Here is a 25,307-nt window from a genome sequence, read left to right as displayed (position 1 = left end):
TGAGAAAATTCTAAAATATTTTTATTATTATTTCATTTTTAAGTACAAGTAATAAACCTATTACATGTTAATAACATTTTATGAAAATATAGTTCCCAAAGCAAGAAAAGACATTTTGGGAAAGGAGCAACACTACAACCTTTGCAAGGTCTCTTCCACTGTCTAGTTTACATCTGGATTCTCCGATCAACTTCTGCATGCCATCTATTAGGGTCTGTTGCTCTGGCTGAAGTACAGGAGGAAAAGCCAGCCTCACAGACACATGAAGGTGGAAAAGGGTGGGCTCTCGAGGTCCTCTGAGCACTCTTTGAGAACCGCAGCTAATTCTCTAAGGCAGGGGGGAGGAGTGTGGATTCCTGAGCAGGGAACTGACCAAATCAGACTTTGAGATTAACTGAGAAAAAATACATGGTGGGTTATTTTTAATTTTTTAAATCTAAATGTGTTTCCCTTTCCCTATCCTTGCAATCATTTCTACAAAAGCCCCAGAAATGCCCACACCATAAACACACAGATCTATAGGTGCAATGCTCTCATCAACTCCAGCTTACCTTTTCCTCCTTCCAGTAACTTTTTGACGGACAGCCTCGGGAGTGGCTCAGCCTGCAGCGACGACACTTTGGAGGCTGGCGTGTTTGCTCTGCTGTGAAGCAGAGTCTGAAGGATGAGGCAGTCCTCCAGCTGTTTCAGCAGGAGCTTCCAGTATTCCATGTCAAGAGAAAGGGCCTCCCAGGAATCGGTGAGGGCCTCCGAATCAGCACCCGACACTGTTTGGGAAAACTAACAAAAAAATGCCCTGGTGATACTCTGGCAAAGACTCTGGATCGGCACTCGCTTGAATGAGCTTTGAACCTGAAAGCTGATGGACAGTCAGGATACGTCACAAAGCAACACACAGATGCTGGTTCACGAGTATTACTACTTGGCTGGATGGAACATGAGTGACAGGAGGAGACTGGAGACTCAGGGCAACAGTGACAGAGTCTGGATATTCACAGAAAGACCCCCGGGAAGGCCCCTGATTCATGCAATGGGCACTAACGAGTTTGCAGGGCCATCCCCGACGAGGGCCATGGTCTTTTCTGTTAGTAGCAGGATAGTGTTCGCTCTTCAGAAGGCGCTCTCATACAAAATGACATACAAAATGAGTCTCAAATTCCTTCTCTGTCTATTATCATAAACATCTTAGGCCAGTAATATTAAATTTAGCATATGAACGACTGAGGCTGACATGTTAAGTGACTCTCTACAGGCCTATTTAACTGACTCATCCAACTAAATCAACGTTCCCCTAGAAAAAATGTGATCTGCCATGAGATACAAGAGATGTTTGTTTTTTTAAAAAAAAATAAATTTGAGTCTTTAAAAAGATGAGGAAAGAACCACAAAGCAAAAGGTCAATAGGAAACTTTTATTCAAGTCATTCAACACCCCATGCCAAAACAACTTCTGTTTATAAAAAGGTGGAGGGTAATAAATACAAATGTAGAACTCCAGAGCTACAACGAACCTCGGATATAATGCAGTCTAACCCTGACCTCCTTTAGATGAAGAACCTGAAGTAAGAGACTCATGTTTAAGGGACTTACCACACATCACCAGCTGCTGGCCAAGAGCCAGACCTCTGCCCTCTGATTGCCATACTTTTCCCCTCAAGGTGAAAGTACAAGGTGACGGCAAAATTCAGCATGCACGTCATCTGAACAAACAAGTTAAGGGCAGCACCCCTCCCTCCCAGAGAGACAAATGAGAATCTGCTGGACACATATTTCAAACTCTAGATGTTCCATATCATCAAAGACACTGTAGCCCAGACAGGGACAAGCAGCCCCTAAGCAGACTGGACAGGCAGAGATCCAGCCTTTCCAAGAACAGGTGCCTACAGAACAACCCGCCTACTTACCTTTTTCTCAGTCATACTGTTCGAGATCTGTGCAGCAATGGAATGCCCGACGTGTGCGGACAGCAGAGCAGCTCCGTTGTTCTCAGACTGAATACAAGCCGTGCGCATCTGCTGCCACCACGGGGACACAGACTGGGAATCCCAGGTCTCATCGATGGCCACTATGGGCAAAAAGAGAAGTCAAAAAAGAAAGCCTGAGCTTGTTTCTTTCTGTTCGGCCTTTAACATTGAACATAATGTTGAAACTGAATTCCCCTGTGATAGATTGGTAAATTTCTGAATTAGAAATTAAATCCAAGGGGCGCCTGGGTGGCTCAGTGGGTTAAGCATCCGCTTTCAGCTCAGGTCATTTCCCAGAGCAGCGTCTACACCTCAAGGCCCACGCAGCTGCCGCAGCCCCCGGCCTTTTTTTACCTTTCATCTTGCTCAGAAGGGACAGCATCGTATGGAGACAGCACACAGACTGCGGTTTATCCAAAATATCTTTTTCCTTAGAAAGCCACACACTCAGGAGCAGAGACTGAAATCAAATTTAAATCATTTTCAGTAATAAAAACACAAAATGTGGCACTCTTCAAGAGAGCACAGACGTGTGTATGAGTGATTCAGTCCTTTAGGGTGAGAAATGAGGGCCTGCTCATTACATCGCCTCTCATGAGAGACAAGGTCCACTGAAGAGATTCTTTATAATCTGTCAGATATGTAACTTCCACCGTTTCTGTCTCTTCTTTGAATTAGGCTCTGCTTTCTAGGCTGAGCCTTGATTAGGGAGCATAGTACCAGAAAGGTTACTACCACCGAGTGAGCATAATCTCCGTAGACTGGCAAGAAGCCACTCAGCTGCCGGGAGGAAGGGAAGGACACGGAGCCGTGGACCTCACCCCACACTGGCCACAAGGTACTGTGAACTTGGCAGTGCTGAACGGATAAGTAAAGCTATCGGATTCTAGATTTTAAATCACTAATAAGTAAAGAGAAACAGATTTTACAAGCAAAAACTTTTAAGTCGACATAAGTGACTTTTAAGATGCCTATGAACCAGCCTATCTACTTAGAACTGAAATATTTTAAAATGTACAAAATTTGCACGTGGATAATTCTGGGATAATGAGAAGTTCAATGGCATGGCGCCGCACCTGTCAGTACTGGTGTTTGCGAAAGGCCTGGGGTAGCTTTAACTCTGCGGGACCTTCATGTTACAAACAAAAACAAAACAAAAAAAAGCTTGAAAATAGAAGGTTGACTACCGGTTTAAATATAATAGTATAAATACTTTTCAAAAGTGAAGAAGAGTAGGAAGTTGAAGTCGTGTGTGAAGGAAACTGGGAGAACAATCAAAGGCCCAGGAGACGGAAGTACTCGCCGGGCGTCACCCCGTCCAATCCCGACAATCCCGCGGCGGGGACGGTCTCCCAGATTTTACGAATGATGAAAAGAAGTAACTTACCCAGCACCATAGAGCTAGTGAGTCAGGACTGAAGTCTGAACCAAGATCTGCCTGATCCTAATACGCATGTTTTTTTCTCTTTAAAAAACTGTACATGTGTGTAGACTATACATATAATTTGTACAAATACACACACATGCTTTTAAAAGGAGTTTATTTCTCCCTTTTCTGTTTAACCCTCTTACCTCTCTCTCTACGTCAGCCTCCTTTCTACCTCATCTATCCAGAAACCTATTTTTTTTTTTTACAACCACGTATGTGCTTTCATATTTGCCTGCACATTCCTAAGAGAAAGACGACATTAGCAACAACAAAGGCTGGTGGCTACTTAGAGCAGACTAGGTGCCAAGCCCCTGGCAGCTTCCTACGTGTAGCTATACAGAGAGCATTACGGAGCGACATGGGGCTTTTATAAAACTGGGCTCATGTTATACCATGGGCTTTCTACTCGCCACACAAACACCCTGTGTCGTCCACAAAGTTTCGACTGACTCTATCCACTTACCAAGGCTATTCCCTCTACCTCACACAACACTGCTACTTACAGGCAGGCTACAGAAATGAATTGCCTGGGTAGGCAACAAAGACACTCCAGAATCGGGGTGGCTCAGTGGATTAAGCCGCTGCCTTCGGCTCAAGTCGTGATCTCAGGGTCCTGGGATCGAGCCCTGCATCGGGCTCTCTGCTCCACGGGGAGCCTGCTTCCTCCTCTCCCTCTGTCTGCCTCTCTGCCTACTTGTGATCTCTCTCTCTGTCAAATAAATAAATAAAATCTTTAAAAAAAAAAAAAAAGACACTCCAGAATCAACTGGAAATTACTCTCAGTGTTTTGGGCACATACGTGCTATGAAAGCAAGCCAAAAGGAAATGAGGGGGAGCAGGAGGACTTATCTTTTGGGCTCACTCTGATTGATTTTAGGCAAAAAATATATGCGCAGGGGTATTTTACAAGCACTCCAGGTTTGTAAACACGCTTATGGGTTTAGTGTCTTTCAAAGCTTGATTCATCTCTTCAGCAGCAACAAAGTTTCAAAATGCTCAAAAAGATGGACAAACCAAAGGGTTAGACGAATTGAATGCCATGGCCTGAACTCGCCATCATACTACAAACTCTTTTATTTTTCTCTCCAACTAACCATTCCCCCTGTCACCACCCTTATGTAGCAAATTCTAAAGCAAAAACCCTGTTCTGTTTAACTCTCCTTCTCTCTCTCTAGGCCAGCCCTGTTCTAACTCTCATGCAGCAAGGTAATCTTTGCTTATAACCCAGCGGGTGTTCCTCTTGTTTTTTATTAACTTTAAAAACCCAATCAGTTATGCTTTAGTTAGCATGTAAAAAGTCAGAATGCAATAGAGGCTGCCACGGGAACTATAAGAACAAGATGACATAATTTTAGAATCACTTATAAGCAATAGATTTTTTTAATTTTTAGGAAAAATTAAGGTAAAAGGAGAAAAATAATCAAAGAGGAGAATAGAGAGCTAAGATACCACATAGACACATAGACACATATAACAGAAAGAAAAGTATACTGAAGGTAACAATCTCTGCAGCTAGTGAGTATAAAATATCCTTTCAATACATCATAGCAAAGAATGTCACGTATTATTCATAATGTGGATATTCATATTATAAATGTCAACTACGTTGTTTCACCTATAAATGTCACATACTGACATACTACCAGATGGTATCTGAGTATTAGATTTTTATTAAGAGAAACTTTGAGAGGAAAGTTGGTTAATTCCTCTTTTCTAAGTCAAGCAGTATCTACGACTTGGTAAAAACCTGTACCTAACAATGAAAGAATCCCACGGGTTCTGGGTAGAAGCTTCTAATGCCTAATGAACTTTACTTTTTGCTAAGTATCCTCCTCCTGTAATATTAACATCCCAGATGTTTGAATCCTTCCCTCAGCAGAAATGCTGGCGGGTAGAACATGAAGAAGCCATCTGTTAGCCCTGTCTCTACTTAAAAGAAACTTACTTTGTCAGTTTTTTGAATGAGCCTTATTTTCTAGTCTTTCCTAAAAATTAGGTCTGTTTTAGTATACAGAATTAAAACTTGATAAAATTCCAGTGAGGGTAATTACAGTTTTAAACATTAAATTATAGTTTTAAACATCTAAAAAACTATTATGATGTTGTCTGTAAATTATGCTAATATAGTAAAATACTGACTAAATCAAGTGTAAGTTATATAGAAAAATCAGGAGGCATTGTACATCTAGAAGTATTTCCAAATTTAACAATATACACAACCTAAAAAAAAAAAAAAAGACACAAACACACAAAACCTAGGTTATAAGTAGCAAATTTCTACCATTTAAAATAGTTCAGAAAAAAAGTAAGAGTTAGCATTTCAAACGCCTTTATAACACTAATAATATATTTTATATATTTTGTTGAAATACCTAACACCTTTTATTCATGACTTTTATATACCTAACTCCTAAGTCTATCACTCTTTTAATGTAATAAAATAGACATTTATTCTTTAAAAAAACAAAACAAAAACAAAAAAGTTTTCTAATAACTTAGAAAAATGTCACTGGTTCGTGTTTTGGCACTGGCACTAACTGCTTCGGGAACGAGCAGACTGTAAGCAAGATGCACACTTACTACACGGGTACACGAAACCCCTGCACTTGATCTTCCTAAGGCCAGGTGGCTTATTCACAGCCTGAATGTGTTAGCTATTTCCTCTGATCAATGTGACCACAATGACCAAGCAGGCTTTTTTACAAGCCAGTCTTACTGTACATTAAATTTCTTACTTTAATTCTTGAGCTTTGTTTTTTGGGGTTTTTTGAAGAAGTTTCCCCTTCCCTTCCCATTCGTAACTATTAATTACATGCTTTCAGTGAAAATGCCTTATTTCTCTGTATTCAATGGTAGGATTTTAAAAATTTACAGGATTGCTTGAAATCATTCAGCTATTGATAGAATACTTTAAAAATCTAACTATAGGGCGCCTGGGTGGCTCAGTGGGTTAAGCCTCTGCCTTCAGCTTAGGTCATGATCCCAGGGTCCTGGGGATCGAGCCCCGCATCGGGCTTTCTGCTCGGCGGGGATCCTGTTTCCCCTCTCCTTCTCTGCCTGTCTCTCTGCCTACTTATGATCTCTCTCTTGGTCAAATAAATAAATAAAATCTTTAAAAAAAAAATCTAACTATAAAATACTCATCTGGAAAGCAAAGGAAAAGTGACCAATCATTTGGAATGAGTGAAATACAATCTCTCGGAGCTAGATGATTCTTAAAAAGAACTTAAAATTACAACCCATTTTATAAGTTCTATAGCACAATAATAAATATACTTACAGACCACAGCTTTATGGATTAAAAATAGTGAGATTTTCTAGAGAGCACTTTATTACATTATAATATATACATGTTTACAATAAAGTTCATTAATTTCAGTTCAGGTGGCCAACACCATAAACATAGTAAAGCACATCTTTATCTCCCAAAGTTCCCTTGAGCTTCCTGTGCGCAATCTCCAATGCCCACCTTCATCCTCTAGCAAACCCCCCTCTGCACTGTCACTCTATTTCGTATAATTAAAAGCATACACTAGGTAGGCAGTCTTATTTCTGGATCTTTTCACTTAGTATAATGCTTTTGAGATTCATTCCTTTATTTATTACACAGTTGTACTGTGTATCTCTTCTTAACTTTTTTCCCCACTATATGGACGTACCATAACTTACCACTTATCAGTTGGTGGATATCCGGGTTGTTTGCACTTTGGACTATTCTGAATAAAGCTGCTGCTAACATTTTATTCCAAATGTATATGAACATATGCTTTCATTCCTCTTAGATAAATACCTAGGAGTGAGATTGCTGGATTTTGTGGTAAATCTCTGTTCAACAGTATAAGAAACTTTTGGACAGTTTTCAAAGTTGTTGTATTAGTTGGCATTTCCATTTAAAGTTGTTGTATTAGTTGGCATTTCCATCAGCCACTTCTCAGCGTGGCTGAGAGTTCTGATTATTCCACATCTTCATCAACACTTGGTGCCATCGGTCATCTTCATTTCAGTCATTCTCTTGAGAAAAAGACTGTGGTTTTATCTGGCATTTCCCCAAGAGTAAAAGATGCTGACCACTTTTCATGTGAGCATTTGCCACGGGTAAGTATATTTTTTGGTGATGTGACAGTTCAGATCTTTCACTTTCCTTATTGTATTCTTTGTCGTCTTATTGAGTCGCATGAATTCTTTCCTAATGTGGATTCAATTCATTTATCAAATATAAGTTTTAAAAGCACGTTTGCCTTTCAGCTTCTTAACAGTTCTAAAACACAGAAGTTCTGAATTTTGATGAAGTGCAATTGATCAACATGTTTTTTTGTTCGTATCTTCTGTGCCCTACGAGATCTTTGCCCGAACCAAGCTTTCTCCTTGTTTTCTTCTGTAAGTTCTGTAATCAGGTCTTACATTTATTTTCCATTTTAAGTTAATTTTTATATATGGCTTGAGGTAAGATCTGAGGTTCATTTTTTCCCAATGTTTCTTGAACCCCAGATTTAATGCAGACATTTTATTGATACTGATTAAACACAATTTAAAAATAAGAAGTGTTCTGTACTCATCTTATTTAAGAATCTCAAATTTGGATAATAAATACTTATCTGCTCTCTTTTAAAATTTTTACTTTAAAATACTTATAAATTCACTAAGGGCAAAAAAAAAAAAAAAAAAAAAAAAAAAAAAGCACAACAAAGTCCTATGCACCCTTCCCATAGCCTCCCCTAAAGGTGGCATCTTACACAATATCATAACCAAGAAGTTAACACTGGCAAAATCCGGAGCTTATTCAAATTTCACCAATAATGCATACACCCATATGTGCGTACATGCAATTCTATCAAATGTGTAGCTTTTCCAAAACATCACCATGGTCAAGCACTCAACTATACAACAGCAAGACTCCTCTGTGTGGACCTTTCTCAGCCACACCCATCCCTCCCCGCACTCATCCCTCACCCCTTGCCGACACTAACCTCTTCTCTATCTCTGTAACGGTGCTATTTCATGACCGTTATACAAAAATGGAATCATGCAAACACATGTCTTTCCAAGATGGGCATTTTTCCACTCAGCGTATTTTCCTTACGGTTCATTCAAGCTATTATGTGAATCAACAGTTGAGTCTCATTGTTGAGGAAAAGGTAAAGAAGTACATGGTAAAGAACTACCAGTTTGTTTAACCATTCATCTACCGAAGGACATCTGTGTAGTTTGCAGTTTTGGGCTATTATGAATAAAGCTACTTACGAACATCCATGTACAACCAACGTATGCATACCTTTAACTGCCTTACTTGCTGACCACACTGCAAAGTAACAGAGTGGAATCTGTTTTTAAAGGATGTAAATGTTCAGTTAAAACCATACATGAACACAGTCAACAAGCTCCTAAAGGAGACTGCCCAGATCCTGGCCAAAATGTAAGATGTTAGTAAGGATGTGGAAGAGAGTTTATGTTTGCATGTGAGGGGTTAAAGATGCGAAGTCACCCCTCCCCACCACACCCTGCATCCTCTGCTGAAGGGCAAACATTTAGTGTTGTCATTTTCTACTGAATGATTCTTTTGTTTTATATTTGTTATAGCACAGAGACTAAAACCTAACCCATACTCAAAGTCTGGGAATGTTTGATTACAATTCTGTACTGCTCTAAGGGAAGTTGATTTTGTTCTCTAAGATTTTTTTACTTCTAATATGACCAATTTCACTGATGACCACAATCCACTGTAAATGCAAGCATACATGTCAGATTCGAAATTTACTTTAGGCCAACCACGGAATATGTCTGTACCATTTACAGGGAATTAGAAAAATTAGAAAAATAAAATAATATTACTCAAATATGGTGATTATAAATTTCTTTGACCACTGCTGAAAGGTCTTCATCTATGTTCTAGGATATGCTTTGGACGATGGTTAAAAAAAAGGACTGACACTTCTGGATGACATGAGCAGGGAAGAGAAGGCTGTGGTAAGAAGAAGGCTTACCAACAACAGCTGAGGGCTCAGTCCAGCTGACTCCAGAGTGTGACACATGTCCTCGGTAGAGCTTTCTCCATGCAAACACTTCCAAAAAAAGAAACTGCCTAGTAAAACAAAAGCAAAATGCATTAACCAACGGCTACTTACCATTTGGGCTAACATTCTTCCTTCCAACTGCAATTGCTTCCAATTGCAATCTAGAAGCAAACCAGCATGAGAGAAAAGAAATTAATGGCTCAATTTGCTTGATTTTAAGGCAGAAGGCAAATTGCTACATGTCTAACACTGTCTCTTTAGTATATGTATTAGCCAATAAAACTTTTATGACATAGAGCCTACATATCCAGAGTATCCTTTGTTCACTGAAAAATATACATGAATTTCTTAGCTTAATTTTAAAACATACTGAACCTTTGAGAGGCTATCAACTCCTCCCAGGCTCTCCTCCAGAAGAGGCAGGATTCACAGAGCAGTTCATCATTCCACTCACCTAAAGCCACATACTCCTCTTCACTTATCTTCTTTACGTTGACCACATCTTTCTCACACTCTAAATATTCCAGGAATGTTTTCACGGGTAACACACCATCCTTATCATCAGAAAATCGGACTGTAGCAGTCCTGGTTTTTTCCTCTTTGTACTTCTCTAGTAACGCCAGGAGCTTAAGAAGTTCTTTTTCGTCAAGCCTCAGTAACACAGCCAAGTCCTTAACAAAATAGGGGGGAAAAAAAGAGTTTGGATACACCATATCTTCCTAGGACTCCGCCACAAGAGTCAACCCCATCATCTGAAGTGAAATGCAAAACTGTAAGCAAATGATGACTTGTTAATTAATGTGGTAGCTATAATGTACTCTGCTTAAAATCTTATCATAAATTCATGAATTTGATGTTAAGTAATCTGAACTAATCTTAAACTATTTATTACTGAGAGTACCATTTTACACAATTTCTTGAGAATACCCTATACTCTTCTAAAATGTTTGAATTTTACTACAGTTGCTATTAATATAGAATCAGAAAAAAACTGTAAGAGTATTAACTGTAACTCTTGTGATTCTAAGTAAACTGAAGGCCTATTTGAAATGGAATATGTGCTGAGCAGCATAAACACAGTAAAATAAAAAAATACTGGAAACCAAGCCTCACTGTATTTATATATACATCCTCTGTGTGGCTCTCGGGGATACAGAGATGGAAAAGTAACACATACATCTTGCCAGCCTTTCAAATTATTTTTATAGAGCATATGTGCAAAAATCTCTCCTGATATTATTTTTCTAAATTAGGGATAAACATACACACATACAGATACACACATACACTTAAAAGACCATAAATTCACCATAGCAAGAAACTATCCCCACCCCGCTACATGATAAAACTACTCTTGTTTAAGAATACAGCTTTCATTTACTTATTTAATGCTGTTTTCTAAAAACAAGTAGTAAACTTGCAGAATGCTATGAACACACACCAACAGTTCAATGCTATACTGAATTTATGTATGAGCTTCTATGAACTATGTTCCACACCAACAACGATTCCAGACCTGAATTTGTTTTATATGCACAAGATTAGCCATTCAGCCTAGAAACTGACTGTACCTTTTTTTTTTGAAGGATCTAAATAATGTCACAGCAAAATATCAATTCTTACAAAGTGTTTTAAAGGTTAAAAAATAATAAAGAATAATCAGCTAGCTGATATTTTAAATTCTCTAATTTTTCTTTTATCTTTCCATATGGTACTGGGACTATCAAGTGGAAATGAATTCCATAGGGGATTATTAATGACATATAATTAACTTACTTTGGTAAGGTAGGAAAGTTTGGATCTTATGAAAAAGAATCTATGAAATATCTAGGCAATTCTGCAGATATAATTTAGTCCACTTGAACCTTATTGTTTGAAATGATTTTATTTTTTTTTTCCATTTTATTTATTTTTTCAGCGTAACAGTATTCATTCTTTTTGCACAACACCCAGTGCTCCATGCAAAACGTGCCCTCCCCATTACTGAAATGATTTTATACTACTGCTGAAGTGGAAAGAAAAACACGAAGATCCTGAAAAATGGCTTTGTTACTTATAATAGCAAACAAAGAATATTATGAAGATTGTTAAAATGCTTTATGAAATGCATCTATAATCCCAAGGATAAAAAAGATGTTAGAATGTGTAAGTGGTTTCCAATACAGAGAGAATTTTCTGTTTAAAAATTTTTATTCACGTATATATATTTAAAATAAAAGTTTTCTAAGTTAAACTTCCATTAAGTTTCAGATACACCAGGTAATTTTTTATAAGTATTATCAGTGACTTGACAAATCACTAAAATCACTTACATAATACTTTTCCTTTAGATAAATGGAAGACATGGACCCTAAGGCAAACAACCTGTTCTCAGTCACATGGTAATCAGGGGAAAGAGAGGACCATCTTTCTCTCTATTCTCTATTAAGGAAACTATTTCTCTGTATGAAAAGTAAGAATTTTGCATCCATGCCTAGAAATGAGCAATACTGCACTGTAAGGAAGATTACAAGGCAATGCCATTTTTTAAATGTTTTAAAGAATGACAACATAGAACATTTACTAGAATTAAACACTTTTATGTAAGACAGAACTTTTTAAAAGTATTTCAGTATGTAGCAGACAAGAGAACAAGCTGTATGAGTTTGCTCACAATGGCACCGCAGAAAAACCAGTGTCTTCTGTTTGGCAAAATCTTTTTTTTTTCCTTTAAAGTTTTGCTACTTCAGTAAACTGATTATATTTCAATTAGCAAATCTTGTCCAGTTATGTTGTGAGAAGCCACCTTAGAAAGTGAGTTGAGAGAAACCAAATGCTTCTAGTTTGGGAGAATGGATTAACAACAAACTGCAATATCTTAGCATAAATACTATAAATTTAGTACTAAAGTACAGAGAGCCAGCAGGAGGTCCTGTAAAGAAAAAACACCTTTATACTTCATAAAAGTTCTCAATTATCTACTTCTTTACCATCAGTTAAAAAATTAAAAATAGGGGCGCCTGGGTAGCTCAGTCGTTAAGCATCTGTCTTTGGCTCAGGTCACGATCCCAGAGTCCTAGGATCAAGCCCCACATCGAGCTCCCTGCTCAGCGGGGAGCCTGCTTCTCCCTCTCCCACTCCCCTGCTTGTGCTCCCTATCACTGTGTCTCTCCCTGTCAAATAAATAAAATCTTTTAAAAAAATTAAAAATTAAAAATAGAATATTTCATATAATGAATAGAATTACTTACATTATCCGAGAATGGTGTATCTGAATGAAAATCAACGGAATTTAACTGACTGACGGACTCATAAAGATGGAGTAATTTCAGTTTATTGGCACAAAACTGTAGCAATCCTTCGTCAACACACTCCAGCTCTGAAAGGTGGAAGAAAAAAATACATTAAAGAGATATATTTAATAGATTCATAAAAAGGTCTTTCTTTCATTAACATTCACAGTATTATGTACTTCTCTGATGTGCTAGTCTATTACATACTGAGATACTTAAGCTATCACAGATTACTAGGACAAAGATAATTTTCCATCATGGAAAAATGTCCAAATTTTTAAGTGTAATAAGGTATACTAGTAGTAGGAGGGTGGGGAGAAAAAAAGAAGAAAGAGCTATCTTAGTCTAATATTCAAATTTTTAAAAAAATGATCTGAAAGCAGCTTTGAAAATATTCTCCCTCACGCCTTAACTCATACGCTGCCTACTCTGTTCACAGACAGAGGACAGATGAACAGAAAGCTGCCTGGCTCTTGTTAACGTGGTGGACAGAGATACCAGAATTTAAGCATAAACTCTGGACTGTAACAGATTTATCCTCAAGGAAGGCTGGCAAAGAGAACAAAGTACCATTCTACTTAACATTCTCCATCAATTAGGCTTTTAAAAAGAGAGAGAGAGAGAAATACTCTCTATATAATACATTCCTGCATGATAATTTAAGTATCTACGATATAATGTAAAACAACTCTTTTTTAAAAGGCAGGGACTTTATTTACCTCCAAGAATTGGTATAGCTACAATAAAACTTAGCATGTTCAATAGGTGAAATTTTTAGGAATCTAAGTTATGGGTAGAACTTGAAACTGGTGATGATTTTATAGAATTCCAATAGTCGTATTTGACTTACTCTCAGCCCAGTGCAAGATAAATTCTGATTCAATAAACTTGGAGATTTTGGTAAAGCCCTGAAGGATGGGGAACTTTATAAGCGCACTATGGTTTTTAAAAGAGGTATTTCTAACAAGTTCTATACACTAAAGAAATTCACTCTTTTCTAAAAGTCAGCTTTAAATATGAGTTGGAAAAAAAAAATCTCAACGTTAGGCTGCCTAAAGTCTTAAAAGGGGATACTATATCTATTTATTAAACTACTTTTAAGTTGGGGCGCCTGGGTGGCTCAGTGGGTTGGGCCACTGCCTTCGGCTCAGGTCATGATCTCAGGGTCCTGGGATCGAGTCCTGCATCGGGCTCTCTGCTCAGCAGCGAGCCTGCTTCCCTCTCTCTCTGCCTGCCTCTCTGCCTACTTGTGATCTCTCTCTGTCAAATAAATGAAATAAAATCTTAAAAAAAAAAAAAAAAACTACTTTTAAGTTGGCTTAAATATAAATATAAAGCTGGCTTTATATAATTAACATGACAAGCAAAAAGTCACAGCTAGATGAAATGTGCACATTACACACAATTTTTTTAAATAATATTTTAATTTTTTATAAACATATAATGTATTTTTAATTCCCAGGGGTACAGGTCTGTGAATTGCCAGGTTTACACACTTCACAGCACTCACCATAGCACATACCCTCCCCAGTGTCCATCACCCCACTCCCCTCTCCCAACCCCACCTCCCCCCCAGCAACCCTCAGCCTGTTTTGTGAGACTGAGTCTCTTATGGTTTGTCTGCCTCCCGATCCCACCTTCTTGCACTTTCTCTTCTCCTACCCCCCAAACCCTCCACGTTGCATCTCCACTTCCTCATATCAGGGAGATCATATGATAGTTGTCTTTCTCTGATCAACTTATTTCGCTCAGCATAACACCCTCTAGTTCCACCCACATCGTCACTAATGACAAGATTTCATTTCTTTTGATGGCTGCATAGTATTTCGTTGTGTATATATACCACATCTTCTTTATCCATTCATCTGCCGATGGACATCCGGGTTCTTTCCATAGTTTGGCTATTGTGGACATTGCTGCTATAAACACTCGGGTGCACGTGCCCCTTCGGAGCACCACGTTTGTATCTTTAGGGTATATACCCAGTATACACACTACAATGTAATACATGTTAGGTATTCAGAATAAATTGAATTTTGCTGGGTCAGCCAGATAGAGCATGGAGTTAGAATGCCAGAGTTAGAGACTTAATTCTTTTTCAGACAAATTTTGAACAGTAAAAAACAATCAGCCAAGAGTATAAATTTACTCATAGTCCAATTTCGGAAGTCCTTACTTACATGAAGGAAGTGGAGGAGAAAATGCAGATTTTCTGCATACACTAACAGAACATTAATTCAAAGCGTACTTTTTAAAAAACATTATCAGTCAAAACAAATTATTTAAAGAATGTTTCATCTACAGAAACTGCTCTCCTCCCATAAAGTTAAATAAAGGACGGTGAAAGCAAGAAAATCCTCATGCTGCTGCCTTTCACACATGTACAATTGTATCAGATAACCACTTCTCAGCATCCTATACTGGTCTCTTTCCTCACAGTAGAAATATGTTAAAGAGAAATATTTCCAGAAAGAAACAATATATTCAGAGAAGGCTCAGCTGGAGATCAGCTTCCTACAACAAACAGGGAATAAAAAAGTCTCCAGATACTAAAGGCATGAAATAAGTTTCCTTACTTCTTATAGTATTTCCACACTGAAGTAACATGACAGGAACAGTTTTTATAATTAGAATTATAAAATCTGAAGACCAGAACCTCCAATCAGTACAGACCCCATTACCTTGATTTTTTAAAGTGTCCATTAAAGTCTGAGTGATGTTTCTAAGGCAGGAAAATGGTAATCGTTCACTTGCCAAAATGCTTTCCAAAGCCTAGAAGAAAGATATTGAGCAATCAGATGGCACCAATTTTGTTTTTTAAATTTTGTATTTATTCCGACACCTTCACTACCCCAAATTTCCAAGAGAAGCTCCATAGTTAACATGTTTTAATAATGTACATACTTGAGAAGGAGAGTTGCATCATATGTATTATGCAATCAATCTCATCTCATGCCCCTTATGGTGGAATGGGAAAAAGCCCAGACTCAGAATGAAACAACTACAAGGAAACTGGCATTTAACAGAATGGCCAAGATGAAACAGGGACCAAACAGGGACAAAACTATTCACCAACAAGAAGAGTGTAAGTCTATACTCACAGCCATAAATGAAAGCAGAGCTGTTACTGTTGTGTCAATGATGAAAGCTAACAACAACTTAATTACCACACAATGACTGCATCTGAGCATGGCTGGTGAATGTATAGGCCCCATAAGTTATATCTATGTTCCCTACCTCATCCCACCTTCCTCTTCCTGCCCCTCCCTCAGAAGTTACTTAAGAAGCCTTCACTACTAGTTCCAAAATCTCTCTTTATGCCTAAAGAAGCAACCATGAGAATCACCAACGGATAGACACAGCAGTTAAAGTTCACACTTATCCTTCTGTATTAGCCTATTAAACTTTTTATTTGACGAGAGTAAATAATTTCAAAAGTAGGCCAAGAATGTAGCATGAGGTAAAGACTGTAACACAACCACCTCTGTGTGTGTGTGTGGGCGGGGTGGGGGTGGGTAAGAAATTGGCTCCGAGAATGGCTCAGGAGCGTGGTCAAGCCCATGATGAGGCAACTACATGGTGGATATAAAGAAAGTGACTCAAAAAGGCAAATACCCAGCAAAATGTAATTGTTTCTGTTGTGTCTACCATTACACTAGCTAGCAGCTGACTTGACCATTTAGTCACTCTTCCAAGCCTAAACTACTGTTTTTTCCTTCAGTGTTGAAAATAATACACAACTTCCACTATTAGCTTTTCCTGCATTTTTAATAAAATTCTTAGTTTCACATACAATTGAATAGTATAATAAGTTTTTTAAAGGTCAAGAAGACAATCTGTAGTATGCTCAACTTTCCCAATTTTGTTGTTTCATGATGTAAGAAAAGAAAGAAGATGGTATCAAAACGGGAAGCCTGGTTTGGGTTATGACCCTCCCTTTCTACTGCAGGTTTTCTAAACTACCTTTCTTGGCTGCCCGCCTTGTCACAGGAATGTCGTCTTTCATATCTGAGACTTTGCCCTGAGAAAAATGAGAACAAATTAGCCCTGCTAGTGGAATGGAAAACTTGACTAAAAGTCACAGGGACATGGGTATCTGGGTGGCTCAGTCAGTTAAGTGTCTGACTCTTGATTTCAGCTCAGGTCACGATCTCAAGGTTGTGAGATCGAGCCCCTTGCCAGGCTATGCACTGGGCACAGAGCCTGCTTAAGATTGTCTCTCCCTCTCCTTCTGCCCTTCCTCACCCTTCTTCTCTTAAAAAAAAAAAAAAGAAAGAAAAAAAAAGTTACAGGGACTTGCCTGTTCTATAATAAAACAAAAGTATTTTTAAAAATGACTGCCACAGTAAAATAAAAAGTGATAAAAAGAAATCAGTATTCCCGAAATTCTCCCACATATTTAACATTATTTTAGTTGTTGTGGATTATGAAACTGATGTATCTGATGAGGTCCCTACTTGAAAGAGCTTAAAAGAGGTAAAAAGGGGGGCGCCTGGGTGGCTCAGTGGGTTAGGCCGCTGCCTTTGGCTCAGGTCATGATCTCGGGGTCCTGAGATCGAGTCCCGCATCGGGCTCTCTGCTCGGCAGGGAGCCTGCTTCCCTCTCTCTCTCTCTGCCTGCCTCTCTGTCTGCTTGTGATCTCTCTCTGTCAAATAAATAAATAAAATCTTTAAAAAAAAAAAAAAAAGAGCTAAAAAGGAAAAAACTGGTGAGCTAGGATTCAGGTACCTGAAATAGTGAGAGAACAGAACAAGTAACCACCCTAAGTCCAGTTCTGACTAAAAGCAGAGTAAGAGTTCAGAGGTATTCATGGAGACTGAAATGTAGAATTTAGAGTGAGAACTTGAGCAGCATTAGGAGGGGTTTGGAGAAGAGGGGGCGAGCCAACGAAATCACAGCGAGTTGTTGTATCAGAACTGCAAACCTGGCAAAAGGCAACAAGTCTGACGATACTATGGGACGCTGAGGCTGTGGGAGCAACAGGCCCCTTCCGTGGCAGGAGCGGGAACATAAACTAGCGCAAATATTCTGAGAAGCAAACTTTCAACAACTGGTACAGCCAGAGAAGCCCAGTGCGCTACAATTCCTGAACATAAAGATGCGTAGTGCCCTATGTACAAGGATAAGCACGGTATCTCTGGAAGAGCAGACTGGAAACAACCTAAATGCCCGCTGGTAGGAGCAGAGTGAGTCAAGAATAACGAAAGACACAGCGGGGTCCACTGCAGCCGCACGCGTCAACGGGGACGCCTCGAAGAAACAGCTGAAGGAGTGAGTCCCGGCAAGGAGACCCGAGCAGGACTCCAGTGATGCCAAGTTTTAAAAGGCAGAAAATGCATCGATGTTTTATCGGAGCCATACAGAAATAATATAACTATTAAAAGCAAAAGAGAGAGAAACACAAAATTCTGAACGCTCGTTACCTTAAGAATGGGAGAAGGGGCTTGAGGAGGGACACGGAGGGCTCTTCAGAGTTCTTGGTAACGTTCTATTCCCTAAGGTGGGTGGTCACACATGTGTTCATGATTATTATGTGAGTATATGGTATGTGTGTGTGCTTCAAACATGCACATGTGTGTACGGTAATGTTACTTAATTTAAAAAAAAAGGAGGAAAGGAGAAACAGAGACAACAGGAGCTTCCATATAGGAATATAAAAAGGATGCACGAATAAAAAAACAGAAAAAAAACGGATGCATGAATAAAAAAAAAATGTTCGTAGGGAAAAAGGAAAACAAAGGCTTTCTTAAGAGAAATAGGTCCTAGCTACCCAGCAGGAAAGTTCATATATTATACATACTCACTTGTTTCTTGGTTGCAGGGTACTTAATATCAAGAATTAGTTCCTTCATTTGTGTTTCAACCAAATCTACAAAGAGAAAATGAACCAAGGTAAATTTTTCACTTTTATTACAAGGTAAACTTAACTCTGAAAGAAGAATGCACTTATTGGTGGCTATCAGTCAGCTAAAGGACTTCCGGTTTCTCTCACAGTATTGCTTTATTGTTACAAATTTTAATATTGCCCAGAGGGCATGCCTCGTATTTACAGAGCAATTCTAATAAAAAATATACATGATTACTTGGACCTCATCTTACTTCGAGGAGTTCCAACAGCTCACAAATGAACGGAAACATTTTGAATGCTGCATTTAGAACACACTACTAATTGAGAAAATGACCTAAGAGTATGCATTATTATTTTGCTGCAGGACACGCACCGAGGTGGGGAGGTCTTGTTTTCAGCAGGGCAGCCAGCTTCTTTACTAGGTGCATGTCCTTGGCTCGTTCACACTTCTTGTCGCTAAAACAATAAAGACAACAAATTCTTACAGAATGTGAAAACGCTTTCCTTCTAAGTCTGACACACTCCAACTCTTTTCCTTCATATTCTTCCTATTTAACTTTAAAGATATCTAATGAGAAAAAACCACAACGAAATGGTAACTACAAAACAAAGAGCAAAACAAGGTATGGAAAAGTTAGCAGAGGGACCCCGGATGAATCTTACCTCAGCGCTAAATGGAAAGGAACATTGACTGTTTTCACACTTCCAGACACTGGATCAACAAGGCAGATCTGGTAAGTCTGCGGCTGCCAACTCTGACTGGTAACATTATTTAAGCCCATGATTTTATAGCCAGGATACAGAAGCCTGAGGAAATGGCAAACCGGTATGGTAAGAATATTAGACAAAAGGAAAAATGCCAAAAGTGCTTTCCTGATAGCGAGGGACTCCTACATTATTACCAACTCAGGAGCACGAATAAGGCAAATAAACTCTAAGTGATACTGAAAGCATAAGCAAAACGGATCCTGACTGGCAGAGTTCTGCCTTGATAAAATGGGCTACAAAATCAAAGGACAGTCAGGCCTATGTAGCAACGGCAAACAAAGGCTGCACCTCACTTAACATCATCACCGCAGGAATCTGAAGGAATCTCTTTTGAGCCTCCACAGCGTACGTAAGGGTTGGGGATAAATGGCAGCACCAGAGGTAACTTTATTAAATTCGGTAGTATATCATGGCCTTTTCAGTAGGATTTTTTGTTGTTAAATACTTAATCCTTAATCATGTAGCAGGTGCTTGGAGGGAAAACCATAATAACACTGCAATTCTCAAACAACTTGCAACCTACTAAGTAGCTTTAATAAAGACTTTAATAAAAGCATTCCTTTTCGTAACCAGGAAAATGCCAGGGTTGGCCGCTTACCTGCAGTGCTTTCCCACGTTGAAGGCTCCCACTCTAGGTCCCTGCTGTGTGCTCCACACTTCTAAGATTCCCCTTCTTGGTGCATAGATCACAAGGAACTGAGCTACTCGGCTTGGGCCCTGAGTATTTCCAAAAGGGGAAAGCTCGGCCTTTTCTGGTACTCTTTCGTGGAGGTCCTCTATGATTTGGATCCAACCGATCTGTGCATCTCGATACCCTTGGAGACCGAGGAAAAGGGAAGCTAATTAGTTAGTCTAGGGGCGACTGTAGGCTTCTGAAGGACTCTGGGATATTTTAGCAAGGGGTTTAAGAAAAGCTACAAAAAATAGGGAGGGCACGTATTGCATGGAGCACTGGGTGTTGTGCAAAAACAATGAATACTGTTATGCTGAAAAAAATAAATTAAAAAAAAAAAGCTACAAAAGTACATTATCTTTCTAGTATGACGTATCTTAAACAGAAAAGATAGTAATTATAATAAATACTGAATTCATCACCGAGTCTTATTAAATCTTAGCATTTCGTTATATTTGCTTCTGATCACTTCTTATTCTTAAAAAAAACACCAAAACGACCAAACAACAACAACAAAAAAACAGAGATCATTACAGCTTCATGAGTACCCTTCCACAATGTCATGCTCGTTGCTCCTTCTCTTCAAAAAAATTCTCTCCCTTTAAAAAATCCGGGGGTATTATCAGGTTTAGATTTTAAATAAAAGTCCAATTAAAATCTAACAGAAAGATCAACTTGATTTCCTGCTTTTCGAGTCCTTTGGTGCGATGCAGACAGGGAGAATACGGTGCAAGGCGGCGGCAGGAAGCCCCAGCCCATGTGAGAGAGATGTGGCTGACACTGTCTTCCACCTCAGGGGCCCCTTCCACAGGCAACCGACCCTTCTCGTCCGAGTGTGGGGGACGCTGCACCCGCCACAGAAGGAAAAGCAGCAGTGCCAGCAATAAGGTCGCTACAGTGGGTCTGGCCCAGCTGGTGTAACTAAGTCTTCTACATTCTGGAAAAGTCTTGCTGAGAACCACCCTTCATGTTCTTTCAGAAGACAAACACCGAGGAGAAATGATGTATCTGCAGCATTAAAACCTATTTCTACAGACACTTAAACAAGTAACAGGTAAACACTGCAGGAATTCTCTGGAAGAAGGTGACAGTGTTCTCTATCTGTCCAGAGTAACTTAATGTCCTAAAATCCATTACTCCTCACATGGCTCAGTACAGACCAACACTGCTCAGTAAAGACCAGATTGCATGATTACTATGGTTTCTAACCAGTAGTCCATCTGTGCTGACGTGTTACTACTCTAGAGGATTCCAATATATGCATCCTCCCCTCTTCCTTGATCAAAGAGATTTTATCTTTTTCAGGTGGACAGTGTGCCTAGATATTTACAAGTCTCCCTTATAGATAGGTATGACTATGTGACTAAGTCCTGGCTAATGCACTGCAGAAAAAGCTTGGCAGGAAATCATCTTCACAGTGAACTGGCTCAGTTGATAGTTCCTCCTCTTCCTTTCCTCCTTCCTGGAATGCAGATACAAAGGCTGGAGCTCCAGCAGCCATGTGAACCATGAAATAACTTTGAGTGGGGAAGCTCAAGAAGTGAAACTGGGCTCCTGAGGATGTCCTGGGCATATCATATCAATCCTGAACATGGGTATTTTATTAGCAGCTAACTACAACTCCTGACCAAGAAACTTAAGAAATTAACCCAAGCATATGGATATGGATATCGTGTCAGCAAAGATGGGTTTTGCCATCTTTAGTTTGAAAGACTTAGCATTCTAGATTTGAAGAGAACATCTGACTTAAACATGACCTTGTGAAATGGAATGAATGTAACAGGGGCAAGATTTCAGGAATTTGACAATGACAGTGAGAACTGAAAAGTATACAAGGAAGAGATTAAAAGTGGCTGTGAGTTGATCAAACTTAAAGGGCAGATCAATTGGACTACGATCAAGCACTACAAAAATGAGTTCATGCTAAAAAAAAAAAAGACAGCATAAACATAACAAATTAAGCAATACTGCTCAACTACTGGGGTAAAAAAGGAAATTAACTTTTTTTTTTCTGGATTTTTATAAGGAAGTACCTTTCCACATGCGTATTGCAATTCCTCTAGCCACATCCAATAAAATTACTCTCCCAAAATCATCTGTTACTGCTGCCAGTGTGTTACACGGAGACAGACATATACTTTCACCATGGCGTCTAGAATCTGGAAGTCCAAATCTGGTATTTAAAAGAAAATAAAAGGCTCAAATCAAATTCCAGTCTAGAAAAAGATGACAGAATCATGAGCTGCATAAACAAAATAGGCCAAATCTGTTTTTATATAAAGAAATATAGGGGCGCCTGGGTGGCTCAGTGGGTTAAAGCCTCTGCCTTGGGCTCAGGTCATGATCTCAGGGTCCTGGGATCGAGCCCCGCATCCCCCTGTCAGGCTCTCCATTCAGCAGGGTGTCTGCTTCCCCCTCTGCCTACTTGTGATCTCTGTCTGCTGGGTAGATAAATAAAATCTTTAAAAAGAAGAAGAAATATAAACCCTGCACGGATTAATAGTTAATTTATTAAGTAATCACACCAGACATTTTGCAACACAAAGTGCATAAGAAGTTTCTTTCATTATAAAATAAAACACCCACATTTTATTTCATAGATTTTCTATATAGATCTAATCTTTTATTTTTAGAGACTATCAAGTATAACAATCTTTTCTTGATTAACTGTTATATTGTAGTGAACAGCACCCTCACAACTAATGAAATTTTGGAATACTTTGCTCCTACACAGGCATCTTTTGTCTGATTTAGTTCATATTTCTAATCTCTTCTTTCTGCTAGATATCATATCCTGCTGACATCACTCTACCTCAAGAACTTCCCCTCTACCAAATAAAATACAATGATAATAATTATTTCTCAAATGTTGGTCTAGAACCAATCTTACTTTAGCTCGGAGCAAAGTCCTGAGACAAGGTACCCCAATGCTCTAACCTACTTAGGAGGCACAGGGCCATCTGGCTTACTTCTTGATTCTTCAGTGAATTTAGAAAATATGAGATGTTATCAGATTTTTAAAAAGATTAAAAAACCTTAGAGGATCATCTTCAATAAATTTTAATAACAGATAATTAGTTAAACCTCTTAGGTGATGAGCATCTGTAAGCGGAGGATGGTTCTGGTTCCCTTTATGGTAGTATTTTACATTAAATCAACAAAAATGATTTAAAAACAAAATCAAGCAAAAATCACACTCTCCTCCTACCCCAGAACCTGACACACATACTATCCTATAACAAACGGAAGTGAACAAAAGAGCACGACCCTGCCTTCTGAGGAGTGATTGAATGCATGGGACTCCTTGTTTTATGTTTTTATAAAGAAATCACTAAGCACTTTTTAAGTTTATACAGCTTACTGACAAACTATCTCGGCTCTTTAAAAAAATTCAACAGCTCTCCCAAAATAAATTTTCTTGCAACTTAAATTAAGCTAAGTTTACAGGTATTTGGGGAAAAAAGCCCACCCGGCAAATGCATACTGAGCACCTCCCACAGGCCGGGGAGGCAGCTGTGAGCCAAACAGGCAAGAACCACCCTCCTCGTGGAGTTCATATCGTGACAGAACCTCGTGAGATCGGCGCGGCAGCTAAGCCCCCGAAAGACCAGAAGTTCAACAGCACTCCTGCTAAAATATGGAACTGCGAGAGGAGCGTGACAGACTTGCCTGACAGCCAACGGGGTGGCGGGCTCGACCTTTGGCTTCTGCTTCTGCACGGCTTCTTCTTCGTGCTTGCTCTTCCAACCAAGCCAGCCACTGCACAGAAAGGAATTGGAGAATAAAACCAGCGCTCCTGGCATTTTAACATGCAGACGACCAAAACAGCTATGAACACCACCCAGGTAACTTTACAGACACACAGATAATACAGCTACTTTTACCCGGAACGGTGCTGGAATTACCTGGCAGCGTTAAATAAAGCAGAAGTGAGTTTACTTGCGACGGCCAGCGCCACATGAGACAGTAACGGCTGGGTGCTCCCCTGGAAAACAGGACGCGGCCAAGAGAAAACTCAACAGCTGACAGAGAAACAGAACACGCTTTCTAGGCAAGGCTTACTTTTTAAAACTTGTGAAAAGCTGTAAAGCCTGCACTAGCAAAAATATGCAGCATCTTTCAGACCATAAAGCTTTATCTTAGGAGGTAGCAATAAAATCAAAAGTTTTGGGGCGCCTGGGTGGCTCAATGGGTTAAGCCTCTGCCTTCGGCTCAGGTTGTGATCCCAGGGTCCTGGAATCGAGGCCCACATTGGGCTCTCTGCTCAGCGGAGAGCCTGCTTCCTTCTCTCTCTGCCTACTTGTGATCTCTGTCTGTCAAATAAATAAATAAATAAATAAAATCAAAAGTTTTAACTCTAGAGTTGAACAGTAAAATTGCTAGTCCTCTATTTGTCTCCAGGATTTTCCTCCTTATATTGTAATTAACTTAAAAAGTTTAAACTAAGACATTAAGATGGCATTATTCTAGCAGGGCTATGGATTTCTGATCTACATACAACTGGCTCCTGTCCCTCCTCTTTTTTTAATATATATTTTTATTAAAGTAAAGAGATAGTCTGGACAATTCTGAGAAGGTTGGTTTTTTTAAGCAAGAAATAAGAGACACCAAGTCCAGCACCTAGTGGTCCCCTATTTTAGGAGCTAATTTTCACCACTTACATTAACTATAGTTGGCAGCTTTACAATTCGCGAGTTACTCAAATCCCTGGTGGGCCGACAGTCACAACCCTGAGCCGCTGATGACTGCATCAGTATTTAAAGACAAATCAATTGTCCGAGAACTTGGGGCATCAGAAACACAAAAGTCTATTCTACGCTGATTTTAGTACCTTCTCAGTTCCCCTAAGAATTTAGAAGAAAGTCAGCGGAGACTAATTTTAGCTTCCAATGAAACTTAGAAATGTAAACTGCTGAATCTTTCTAAGGCTAATTCACAATATTCCATTTGTAGACAAGCTGAAAAACCAAGAGAGGCCTCACTCGTGATCAGTGAGGAAACTGTTACCTCTAGCGCATAGAAGAAGCCAGTAAATGGATTGGACCCGACAGTGATGTACTGCGACATGGCGGGCGGACTGTTTTTAATCGCTGCGTTAAATCCCCCTATGTTGGAGGCAGTCTTCATTTGGTCGAAAGGGGACAGAGTCATAATACCTATTTTAAAACAACAACAGCAACAACACATGAGCAGAAGGCACTAAAATGACACTCATTCTAGGTCATTAAATTTTTACGTCAATTCCATTCGAAGCCACAAACTCCTTAGTTTTATATAACAGATAGAAGTCATTTTTAAAATACAAAAAATCAATGTCATAAGCTATTCATAAGACATTAAAAG

General features: G+C 39.1%; 1 protein-coding gene across 2 annotated transcripts in view; it reads right to left on the bottom strand.

Annotated features, from left to right (window-relative positions):
* RAB3GAP2 (RAB3 GTPase activating non-catalytic protein subunit 2) overlaps nt 1-25,307 on the bottom strand; it is a 95,554-nt gene that overhangs the window by 21,746 nt on the left and 48,501 nt on the right. For both annotated transcript variants that reach the window (XR_006815553.1, XM_045982733.1), the window contains exons 10-24: nt 24,972-25,120; nt 23,870-23,949; nt 23,634-23,723; nt 21,998-22,137; nt 19,890-20,106; nt 19,187-19,330; nt 18,897-18,979; nt 18,480-18,544; nt 15,357-15,447; nt 12,634-12,761; nt 9,858-10,074; nt 9,374-9,471; nt 2,318-2,423; nt 1,904-2,064; nt 552-780 (exon numbers count right to left, since the gene is read on the bottom strand). Coding sequence is in view for 1 of the 2 variants with exons in the window: in XM_045982733.1 (XP_045838689.1) it covers nt 552-780; nt 1,904-2,064; nt 2,318-2,423; nt 9,374-9,471; nt 9,858-10,074; nt 12,634-12,761; nt 15,357-15,447; nt 18,480-18,544; nt 18,897-18,979; nt 19,187-19,330; nt 19,890-20,106; nt 21,998-22,137; nt 23,634-23,723; nt 23,870-23,949; nt 24,972-25,120 (1,998 nt within the window). In the remaining variant the exon portion in view is untranslated. The remainder of the gene's footprint in view (nt 1-551; nt 781-1,903; nt 2,065-2,317; nt 2,424-9,373; nt 9,472-9,857; nt 10,075-12,633; nt 12,762-15,356; nt 15,448-18,479; nt 18,545-18,896; nt 18,980-19,186; nt 19,331-19,889; nt 20,107-21,997; nt 22,138-23,633; nt 23,724-23,869; nt 23,950-24,971; nt 25,121-25,307) is intronic.

The sequence above is a fragment of the Meles meles genome, chromosome 17 (genome assembly GCF_922984935.1).
Source record: "Meles meles chromosome 17, mMelMel3.1 paternal haplotype, whole genome shotgun sequence".
NCBI classification, from domain to species: domain Eukaryota; kingdom Metazoa; phylum Chordata; class Mammalia; order Carnivora; family Mustelidae; genus Meles; species Meles meles.
The sequence above is the reverse complement of the archived record's forward strand: the minus strand, read 5'-3'. Positions and strand labels throughout refer to the sequence as shown.